General features: G+C 47.4%; 1 protein-coding gene across 15 annotated transcripts in view; it reads right to left on the reverse strand.

Moving 5' to 3' along the window:
- The window catches only part of ARHGAP22 (Rho GTPase activating protein 22), a 166,033-nt gene that overhangs the window by 82,838 nt on the left and 71,104 nt on the right, over positions 1–12,091 (reverse strand). For all 15 annotated transcript variants that reach the window (XR_014307418.1, XR_014307419.1, XR_014307420.1 and 12 more), the window contains one exon: positions 2,539–2,626. Coding sequence is in view for 10 of the 15 variants with exons in the window: in XM_082718785.1 (XP_082574911.1) it covers positions 2,539–2,626 (88 nt within the window). In the remaining 5 variants the exon portion in view is untranslated. The remainder of the gene's footprint in view (positions 1–2,538; positions 2,627–12,091) is intronic.

Here is a 12,091-nt window from a genome sequence, read left to right on the forward strand (position 1 = left end):
ACCTGGCCCCTAAGCCTTCGGGAGGGTTACATGTCCCAAGGCAGGAGGGTAGTGCTGGGTTCTCTTGGGGCTGGCATGAATGGGGTGCTTACAGCACTGCTGGGCTTGGGATAGAGGGCTGGGGGAACTTTCCTTCCTATAACTACATTCTCAGACCTCCCTCACCCTGCTGGGAAACCCGCTAGGTCCCAAACCAGCGGTCTGGTCTGGTGAGTGGCTTTTTCCCTAGATACCACCCTGACCCTCTGCTACCATCTCGCTGTGCATCCTTGGGCAAGCTGCTTATCCTTTCTAACCCCCAGGATTTAAAAAAGTATAATAGTCATAAAAGGACTCTCCCTTAGAAGGATGTTTCAAACATGGAGCTAGGCAGAATAATGGTCTCACAGAGGTGTCCACATCGTAATCCCCAGGACCTGTGAATGCCACCTTGTATGAACAAATGGGTCTTCTCCACAACCCCCCTTGCCATTTGCAAAGAAATCCTTGCAAATAGTTCTGAACCGGATCAAAAGCCTGCACCCTGCTGGTTTCTCCTATCTGGTTCTTGGGGCACTAACTCAGGGCCTTGTTGAATTCATGGTGAGTGTATGCTGACCTCTACCTTTCAGTTCCAGCTTCCCTGCCCCCCTCCTCCTAGATTGCCAAGCCCAGGGCCCCTGGCCCATCCCCCCAGCCTCCCTTCCCTGGTCTGCTCTCCCTCCTGCAGATGGCCAGGCCCTGTCCACTTCCCTGTCCTCTCCATTTCTTCCCTATCTTCTTTGCAGAAGCCTTTGCCCCTGTTCCACAGTCAACCAAGCTTCTCTTATCCACGCCACACTTGAGGCCTCTCTGTTGCCCCCTTCCACTATGCAGTATTAGTACCAAGGGTTTTGCAGTGGATTGAATACCCACATAGGACAGCCCAAATGAAACCCTGGGACCTCATATTTTGCACAGAGGACATGAAATCAGGGAAGGGCTCCCTGCACATAACGTTCTGCCTGTGTCTTCTGTAATTCCCAGTGTGGACAGAGCAGAGGTGAACAAGTCCCTGCCCCAGGATTGGCTGCACTCACTGCAGAGCCCCAGGGGCTGCTGCTGGCTGGCCTGAGCCTGGCCTGATCCCTCCCTTGGTCAGGCTGCTGGTTGGGTCACCCCCTCAGACTGTCTGGAAACTGTAAACCAGTTGGATCATAGAGCCCTGTGAGACTCTGGCACGCTCGGCCCACAGCCACCACTTCCCAGAAGGAAGTCTACATGTGCACAGCACGCTGGTGGCATGGAATGACTAGTCGCCCATCACCCATGCCCTGGCCAGAGCCCCAGGGCTCGCTCTTCCCATCCTTGAGGGTGGCCTCCTCACTCCAGCCCTGCGATGGGCTCAAACCTTCTCTGTCTGTAGAGAGCTCAGCTGTGCCTCAGGCAGGCCAGAGGTGCCAAGTTAGCTCCCAGGAAGCAGCTGGTGGAATTAACAGTGGGAAGGTGGAAGCAGGCGGGTGACCCCCAGCCTCCTGGCTCCATGGGCCAGACCCTCTGTAGCCTGCTCCCATAGTTTCCACCACCCCTGCTGGAATCGAAACCCCGTTCCCAGCAACAGTCGGCTCACTAGCACACCCCACACGGCTTTCCTCCCTCCCTGCTCCCTTCCCCCTACTTTTTTGGGAATCCCCTCTGAATAAGTGGCTCAGAGTCTTGTCTCAGACTCTGCGTCTGGGGGAAGCCTAGGTAGAGAAACAGCACCTGTGGAAGCAGCCCTTCTAGAAGAAGACTCACTCATCTTCAAGACACATCTATTTAGTTCCACAACAATCACATTTTTAAAAAGTGGGAATTTTTAAAAGATGGTTTTGTAGGGGCGCCTGGGTGGCTCAGTGGGTTAAGCCGCTGCCTTCGGCTCAGGTCATGATCTCAGGGTCCTGGGATCGAGCCCCGCATTGGGCTCTCCGCTCAGCAGGGAGCCTGTTTCCTCCTCTCTCTCTCTGCCTGCCTCTCTGCCTGTTTGTCATCTCTCTGTCAAATAAATAAATAAAATCTTTAAATAAATAAATAAATAAATAAATAAATAAATAAAAGATGGTTTTGTAACTGCTAACACGACACAGTTCCTTGGGTTAAAATATTTCCCTTCCCCCTACCACGTCGCTGTTCTCTGTTTTGAGATGCACCAAAGAGCTCACTTGAACGCTCTGCCCCCGGACTGGAGGGTTTTCCCTGGACTTCTCTGCCTGTGATCCAGATGCTGTTTGGACCTTCGCCCTAAGAAGTCCCCATGGACTGGTTTCCCTCAAGTTTCTTGTGAACTTAAAACTCCACATTTTCCTCTCGCCCAAAAGCTAATTACTTAGTTGGCTGGATTTTCTAATACTCGCCCAAATTTGCAACAGCCCCTAGATTCGGCCCAAATTTCTGAGTCGTCCTTGGAGACAGTGCTGATGTTCCTACAGGGGAACATCCTGAAGGAGGTCTGCCCTTCTGGGCCAGGGGCGCAGTGACGCCCCCCACTGGGGTCACCCCCCCCCCCCCCCACGCACAGAGCCGAAAGATACTCGCGCTTACCTGGGCTGATCTCAAAGAGGTGCTTCCCTGCGTCCTCAGGGCCAGGAAGAAGTTCGGTCACCCGGGTCCCTTGTAGAGAAATAAATCCCTAAAATGAAGAGACAGACACAAACACAGGAGGCATGAGACGGCGGGGAAAGGGCTTCTGGAGAGAGAGGGCGGGGCCGCGGGGTTCGGGGCGGGGCCCTCCAGGCCCTGGCTAGGAAGACTGGGTACCTCGAGGAGCCCGTCTGGGGCCTCTGTTGGAGTGGGGTGGCCGCTACGGTTTACACACCCGGTGGTAAGAGCTCTGCCCACAGGCAGGGCCGGGACTGCCTGGAAACGTGACTCCCTGGTTAAGGCACAGAAATGCAAATCTGGAGCAGGGAAGACGGCCCCCATCATCCACATCATGTCGCTGCCCGTTCCAGTGACCCTTCTGTAGCCTTCCTGGGGCCTGAGTTTTAGGCTGTTGAGGGTCAGGGACAGGAAGGCGGGCTTCTTGTAGGGAGCTGGCCCCCAGCTGGCACAGGAGGATCAACAGATCAACAGATCAGAGTCCAGCTCTGCCCCCTCCTGGTAAGTGGGATTTCATTTCTTGTCCCGTGGGAGTCAGCTACCACACAGGAGGTACCTCGCAATGATCATGCCCTGTGCCTGGGGTACCTGTGTATGTACGTGACACAGGGTGGGGGGCCTACCCCACTCTCTGATGCTGGAATCGGGCAGTCAGGCTAAGAGATGCAGGGAAAGAGCCTGGGCTGTAGGTTTGAGTCTCAGCTCTATATTTCCAGGCTGTGTGACCTCAGGCACACCACTTAACTTCTCTGAACCTCAGCTTCCACGTCGGGACAATGGCACAGTATAGTAACTGCCACTTCTCAGGGGCATCGAGACACCAGATTCCTGTTCAGGGGGTTCTGCTGTAGCTGGGGTGCTGTCACAAACACCTTTACGTCAGCCCTTGGCCAACCCACAGGGCCAGGCAGGACTCCCCTTTCTCTCTGAAGGACTGATGGCTGCAGAGGCTTTTCTTTATTTTGTACATGTTCAAATTTGCTTATTTAAGACTGCAGATGGTTCCGACTTTACATTTTTGTCTCCCTCCATGAGAAGCCTGTTTTAAACTCCATTCCTATAGCCTAACTGTCCAGGTTCAAATCCTGGCTCAGAACTTAATCACTGTGTGAACTTAGACAAACTGCTTAAGCCCTCTATACAACCTCACAATTCTGTTATTCATGAAGTAGGAATAATCATAATACTTTGGGGGGCTGTTGTGGGCATTGAATGAATGAATACCTGGGAAGTCCTTAGAGCAGAGCCTGGGACATAGCAAAACATGGTTGTCTCTGCATTTGTCCAGGAAAGGGGCCTGATCATGTCACCACCCCCAGCCCCCAGCTCCTGCCTGTGCTCATAGAGCACTCATCTCCTCACGCCATCTTTTCCAGGCAGTTCCTGGGTTTAACCAGCCTCTCCATGGCCGCTGGGGTCTGGCACTGCAGGGACCAATGGACAGACCTTTTCTCACAGAAGCAACGTAAAGGCAGGACTGCATCTTCACTGCGTGGACAGACTTGTTTTAGAGAAATTACAGCAGTAAACCAGAGACGCAGCTGGTAATTGTTGTAACTGAATTATCCTTTCTTTCTTGCTAGGGAATCTGGAGCTACTGGGAATAAATGAGGAGTGCCGCCCCAGGATGGGGAGCCGTGCTCTTGCGGGGTGTGGACGAGATCCATTGCTGGCTAAGGGGGAGGCCTCTGGTGTTTACTGTTTCTGTAAGTGTGTGATTTTGGGCCTTGTGCTTTCTTCCTCTGTGTCTAGAAATCTGAAATTCATAAAACGGGAATAACGCTGTTGACGTGGACATTACTTTCTACTCCAGCTACATAGAAAAGCAGATATAGCACTGTTTATGTAATTGTTCTAGAATCTCGGATTTTGGTTGAAATGCTTGGATTTCATCTTTCTGGAGGCCCCCTCGGGCAGGCACTACTATTGGCCTCTTCCTGGAGGAGCAGAGGGAGGTTGGCAAGGTGGAGCCAGCAGCTCCTGGTCCCATGGCTTACAAGGGCAAGCCGGGGGTGCCCCAACCATGTCTGACGCGGGAGAGCTTTGCCTCTCATCTGTGGTAGCAGCTGTGGGCTGACTACGTGCAAGAAGCTGTCATGGGGAGCCAGCCTGTGACTTTGGGACCCGCCGTACTCCTCTCACCAAGAGAATCCCAGTGTGGCTCCCACCACAGCAAGGGGACTTCAGATCTGTCTTTGGGCTGCCCAGCTCCCTCCTGCTCGCACACATCCAGAGCATGGCTTTGATCCGGGCGCTATGCTCAGGCACTGGGTGGGAGAGGGACAGGGGAGCAGGAGCAGAGTGCTTTCCCATTCCTCTTGTGACAGAAAGTAGTAGAATGTGGAAGGGGTCCACGGGATGCACCCAGTGGAGACATTCGGGGGCGGGCATCAGAATCACCTTAGAGCTTGTCAAAACACAGAGCACCGGGTCTGGGGGGCGGGGGGGGGGCATTGCTGGCAAATGTTTAGCCACAGGCTCTCTGAGGAAAATAAGGCCACCAAATTTGTAGTGTTTGTCAACTTCTGTGATAGAAACCCCCACACCATGGCTGATTTTATACATTGATAGAACACAGAGGGGTGCCTGGGTGGCTCAGTGGGCTAAAGCCTCTGCCTTCAGCTCAGGTCCTGATCCCAGGGTCCTGGGATCGAGCCCCACATCGGGCTCTCTGTTCAGCAGGGAGTTTGCTTCCTACTTTCTCTCTCTCTGCCTGCCTCTCTGTCAACTTGTGATCTCTGTCTGTCAAATAAATAAATAAAATCTTAAAAAAAAGAACACAGAGACAAGATATCGGTAAGGATGTAGATCGTCTGAAAGAACACCATCAGCTCACTTGACCTAATGGCCGCCGCCTGCCAAAACAGAATGGACATTCTTTTCAAAGGCACAAGAAACTTTATTATGATGGCCATAAGCAGGTGTCCATAAAGAGAAAAGAATTAAATACAGCCCATATCCTCTGATCACAGGGGAATGAAGTTAGAAATCAATAACAGAAAGATTTCTGGAAAGTCCCCAGATATTTGGAAATCCCATTAACATAGTTCTAAATAATCCATAGGTCAAAAAAGAAATAAAAGAAGTAAACAGTACATTGTATGGATAAAAATGAAAACACAACATACAAAAATTTGTAAAATACCTTTGAAGAAGTACTTGAAGGGGGAGCCTGGGTGACTCATTTTGTTAAGCATCCGACCCTTCATCTAAGGGTCTAGATCTCAGGGTCGTGAGTTCAAGCCCCAGGTTGGGCTCCACACTGGGTGTGGAGCAAAAGACGTGTTTAAGGGATAAGTTATAGTATTCAATACTGATATTTGACAGGAAGAAAGACCAGTTAGGCCTCCACCTTAAGAAAGTACATAAAAAAAGCAAGTTAATATGCAAAGTAAAAGAAAGAAAAAAATAAAGAGCAGAGTGGCTACAAATAAAATGGAAAATAGAAAAATAATAGAGAAAATCAATGGAACCCAAAGCTGGTTTTTTGAGGAAATCAATACAATTGACAAGCCTTTAGTCAGACTAATCAGGAAAAAAAGGAGATTACTAATATCAGGAATGAGAGAAATGATATCACTGTAAAGTCTTCAGATATTAAAAGGATAAGCTAATATCAAGAACAACATTATGCCAGTAATTTGACAGCTTAGATAAAATGGACCAAAAAGACAGAAACTACTGTAGCTTAGTCAGGAAGAAATAGCTAAATAGCCCCTATCTTGCACAGAAATGGAATCTTCCTACAAAGAAAACTCCAAGTTCAGACAGCTTCCTTAGTGAATTCTATCAACTATTTAAAGAAGAAGTAATACCAGTACTATCCAAAATTTTCTTGGAAATTGAGAAAGAATGCCTACTTTCCAATTATTTTCATGAGGCCAGCTTTATCTTTATACATAACCAACCAAAGGCATTACAAGAAAAGTACACTACGGATTAATAGCTCTTGAGAACATAAATGCAAAATTTCTCAGCAAGATTTTAGCAAAAAAAGGAAGATACATAATGAGAACTGGGGTTGTCCTGAGTATGCAAAGTTGGTCTAACATTCCAAAACCCATCAATGTAATTCACCATATTAATAAAGATATGATCATCTCAAAAGATGCAGAAAAAGTATTTGAAAAAATTGAACATCCATTCCTGATTAAAAACCTCAACAAGTTAGGGATAAAAACCAATTTCCTCAACCTGATGAGGGTATCTTTGAAAAACTAAAAGCTCATACCCCACTACAAGTTCTTCCCCTAAGATCAGGATCAAGACAATAATGCTTAAATTTCTACCACTTCTTTGAAATATTGTACTGGAGTCCTGGCTACTGTAATAATGCAAGAAAAAGAGAAGTTGTCCAGATTGGAAAGGAAGAAGTAAAAGTGCTTTCATAGACAATGTAGTTGTCTATGTAAAAAATCTGGTCAAAACCTATAGAGAAAGCCACTAGAACTGATAAATGATTTGGTGAGGTGGCAGGGTACAGGAGAAATGCACAAAACCGAGTCATATCTCTAGATACTAGCAACAAACAACTGGAAATTGAAACTCAAATCCAGTTTTTAATTGCACCAAAAAACAGGAAATCCTTAGGGATAAATACGGCAAAAGGTGTTCAAGATCTATACACTGAAATCTGTAAATCATTGCTGGGAGAAATGAAAGAGGCTCTAAACAAATGGATACACTGTGTTCATGGGCGATTGTTCAGCTGTCAACTCCCCCCAGATCAGCTTCTAGATTTAATGCAAGAACCAGTCAAAATCCCAGTGGGATTTTGTAGAAATTGACCAGCTGATTCTAAAATTCATGTGGAAATATAAAAGAACTTATAGAAGCCAGACAATTTTGAAACAACAAAGTTGGAGGTCTAATACTGCCAGATTTCAAGACTTACTATAAAGTTATAGTAATCAAAACACTGTGATATTGGTGTTAAGACAGAAAAGTAGATTAATGAAACAATAAGAGGTGTGTGTCTGTGTGTGTGTGTGTGTGTGTGTGTGTACACATAACTGATTTTTGACAAAGGCACAAAGGCAATCCAGTGGAGAAAGGATACTGTCTTCAGGAAACAGTGGTGGAACAAATCCATATTCGTGTGCAAAAATAATGAACTTTGATCCACGGCTCACATCATGTCACATATGTTCAAATGAATCACAGGCCTACATGTAAAATCTAAGACTGAAACTTCGGGTAGATGACTTTTATGACTTTGGATTAGGCAAAGCATTCTTAGATATAACATCATAAGCACAATTCATAAAACAACTCGATAACATGACTTGTTTCAATAAAAACCTGGTTCCTTAGAAGTTACTAAGAGAGTGAAAATATGAATTATGAAAGAAATGAAATGAAAATGAGAAAATATGGGAATGAGAAAGTATTTGAAAATCACGCGTCTGATAAAGGACTTGTGCCCAGAATATATAAAGCATTCTCGAAACTTCATAATGAAGAAATAACCCAATTTAAAAATAGGAAGAATTGAACTGGTACTTTACCATAGAAGATAGGGTGGCAGATTAGCTTATGAAAAGATCCTCCACATCCCTGGGCATTCTCACACACTTTTGATGGGATACTGATTTGATAAAGCCTTTTTGAAAGCACTATTGCAATTTCTAAAATAAGGTTAAAATAAGAACACCCCTTCAACCTAGTGTTGAATTTTGAGGATCGGTTCCAAGGAAAGATAAATGCGTAAGGATACATATATGATGTCCATGGTAGCATTATTTTCCTAACAGAAAAAGTGGAAAACAACTTAAACTTATCGATGAGGGAATGGTTCAATTATTTTGGGTACAGCCAGAATGAGGTAAATACAAAAGGCTTCTAAGTGGAATTGTTAAACAAAAAAAAAAAAAAAAAAAAAAGAGTGCTAGAAAATAACTTTAGTAGGTTTCCTTCCCAACTGCTGTTACTCGCCTCTCTCCAGAGCCCACAAGGTACTGAACATACAGAGAGGGCCCTGACAGCTTGCACTTTGGGATGGAGTGGTGAGGTTTCTTTATGATTTGCCCAGAAGCATCGGCATCAAAATAAGGAAATTTAATAATAATTAAAAAAAGGCAGATCATTCACAGGGCACTGCCCACACCCCATGGTTTATTGCCATCTTCCCACTGGCACTCCCCAACAGAAGGCTTCTCCACTTAACATGTCAATGGTCGGGCCAGGATGCCCAGCATGACCTCAGCAGGAATGTCCACCTGTCATTCTCAGGAAAAGGACAGTGCTCTTCCCTTCCTCGTCCTTTCTGCAGACATTAGAGCAGCAGGTCTCCCAACTTCTGTTGGACTCAAATCTGGTGGCGGCTACTTTCTAAGCCCTCTGACGGGAGTGCACCAGCCTCTGTCCAAACTCCCCATCCTCCCCAACCCCTCCCTGCCCCCAGGCTGCTGCAGCTCTCTGGGAAAAATGAGCATCAGGGCAACAGCTCCCAGGGGACCTGGTGGTCTGGCAGCCTGAACTTGGTCCGGGGGCCAGTAAGGGAAACAGTAACAACCGTGATCAAGATTTCTGTCCGTCTCTCTCCATTGAGCTGTCTCGCCCTCAGGACTTGCCCACGTAGTAAAAAGGCAAGCAATGACGACATTTTCAGTTTGGGAAGGGGTGGGACGGTCAAGGACACCGCACAGGTGTGTGCTGCAGAGAGATCTGGTTTCAGTCTCGATCCCACTACTAATCAACAGGAAGCCCGTGAACAAGTTTGCCTCACCCAGCCTCAGTTTCCCTCTCTGTTCAATGGGGTTCTCGGGGAACCAAATGAGGCAGAGTGAACAGAGGGCCTGGAGTGGGGTGGTCTGGGGCAGACAGTCAAGACAGCAGCATGGTAGGAGCATCTTAGTGAGAGCTTAATGACTAGGGCCCTGGCACAGACAGGCGAGCCTCAGTTTCCTCCTCTATGATGGGCTGTATTTTAAAGATTTCACTAGCTAATGTCTGGACTGCTCTAGGTTCAGAGCCTGTCCAAAGTAAGTGCTGTTGTGATTTGTGAATTATTTCATAGCCAAGGAGTAGAGTCTGCTTACGACCATTTTTCAGGAGTTAGAATATATATAAACACTTAAAAATAATTTTAGGGGTTTATAATTATTGTGACATCATCACTTTGGTGGGACTTGTGCCACTCCTAGGCTGAGCCCTGGGTTTCTTACCTGTAAAAATGAGGGTATTAACCTCTGTCCTTTGCTGCCTGAGCTAGTGCTTTGTAAGCACTTAAGGCTGAATGAATGAACAGGCATAATTGTCACAATTATTATTGTAAAGACTATTTTAGCTATTATACCGTTTTTTTCTGGGAACAACCCTTCCCACGATAATAACCATTGCTTATGCCCCCCAAATAAGGTCTGATGTAGATTCAGGAGTCCCAGGATGGTGCCAGCAAGTTCCTCCTTCACAGTTTGTGATGACAGCCCCGTGGCGACTTCCTGCAGGATCTGGGATGCCTGCACTCCTCCCACTGGTCTGAGTTTTGGGGTCCATGGTAGTCCTGAGAACTTCATACACTAATTGAGCTCTCTCTCCAGCCTGATCAAAGGAAAGTCTTCATTTTTCACCCTGTCTAGAGAGAGACTGTCTGAAGAACCAACTTCTGAAATGCTCCTTAGCAAGGATGTGATAAGATTTTCCACCAGCAGTGTCTTGGAAAAATGGTAGACACATTTCAAAAAGCAATCACTCAAGGTTCCTTATCTCCTATAATTCTGATTGTAGCCTCAGATCAATCTTAAAAAGCCTTAGCCTCTGACACTCAACCAGGAACTGAACTACTCCGAATTTTAAACAACAGAGATCAGAACGAAGTTCAGTGCCAAGCAGGGAACATCCTCCCTTTCCTTATCACACAAGCCTGTAACCATGGCTATTACTGTCCAAAATGCAGATATTAAGAAAGGCAACCTAAAGTTGGAGACAGATTGCTTCTTGGCTGGGGCACTTTCCCTCCCTAGGGGTTAGAGATGAGTCACTTGCTTAGCTGATGTCTTGGCTAAGGACTTGCTCCTGAAGCTTCCCCCAGCAGATTCCAGAGTGTTGCAGCACTTGGTGGGCTCCACATGCTCCCACACCCTGCTTCAGCCAGTGTCCCCAGGGAGCCTGTCAGTAAGTGTACCCTGAGGGACAGCACTGCGTCCTCCAGGAGGAAGAAGGGGCTTGGGGGCTGAGCACCAGCTCCCTGCACCTTCCTAGCTGACCACAGTCCCTGAATCCCTTACCTCTGGGGCTGCCCAGCCCAAAGCCTAAGCCCATGAAGATGGATCCAGATGGGATCTAAGGGTGAGCCTTGTGCCTGGGGCAGACTTGCAGCTCTAAGCATGGGGTCTGGGCAGAAACCCTAGGAATGCTTTGGCCTCATAGCTAACAGCAATCCCAACTCCCAGGGAAGTGTCTTTTGTGTGTGGGGGTCAGGGGCGGTGGGGGGTGGTGGGTCCTCTTCCTGAGGTCCTGGTTTTCCCGCTATTAGTTAGTTCTGTGCCACTCCAGGTTCCTGGTCTACACTCCAGCCCGGATCATGTATCCCTGACCTGCACGGAGTCATTTCTGGGGCTATTCTTTTAGATGCTCCCATCTCCCTGGATCCCTAAGTCTTGTAGCAGGTGGTGGGAGTGAGGCTGTGCCCCAGATCCTCAGCTAACACCTTGCTCCACACAAGGCCCTTGTCATCACTGTGGGGATCCTAATGCTCGTGACCAAGTTCCTGGGAATGAAATGCGATGCTATGTTGGAAAGTGTCTGTGCAAAGCCAGTGCTCACGAGATTCAGCCTCCTGGCCTTGCTGGGTCAGACCCACAGTGCCTGTGGATGTTGAGTAGTCTTTTAGGGATACGAGAGAATTAATGTTTGTGACCAGTGGACGAGAATGCTTATACAGGGGCTTTCCAGAACCTTCTAGTGGTGACGAAGCTCTGGTCAGTGGGACTGGGCAGAAGTGACCTCCAGCTTTCTCTCCTTCCCACTAGGTCAGCCTTGGAGGTCTCGAGAGACAGACGAGTTTGCCACCTGGTCCACAGCGAAAGAAAAATGTTTTATTGTGTTTAGGTGCTGGGATTTCAGGACCAATGAGCATTGTTTATTGTAACTAGTTAGAAGTTATTTTGAGAAATTAAATTTAGGTAATTTTATGCCAAACTGCTCACTTGGTCACACACACAAAAAGGTTTAGAAGCATGGTACTATTTAAAAAGTGTATTTTTATTAAAGTAAAGCTGCTTAATTCTTCAAGATTATTCTCTTGCACCTCTGATTGGATGTTGGGAGGGAAAGGCAATGAGAGGTGCGGCCCATCTACCTGTGATGTGGTCTCAGGAGGTGTGAGGGAGCTGCCTCCCTCTCGTGCTCAGAAGCACTGGGTAGGGCCTGGAAGAAGGTCTGGGCTCTGGCCTTGAGCTGTGATGGCCATGTAATAGCCCCTTCCTGCCTGACTTGTTTGGACTGGAGCACTGGCAGGAAGCAGCAAGGTTGTAGATCCTTGTGAGTGTGTGTG

This window comes from Mustela nivalis, assembly GCF_964662115.1.
Source record: "Mustela nivalis genome assembly, chromosome: 2".
NCBI classification, from domain to species: Eukaryota; Metazoa; Chordata; class Mammalia; order Carnivora; family Mustelidae; genus Mustela; species Mustela nivalis.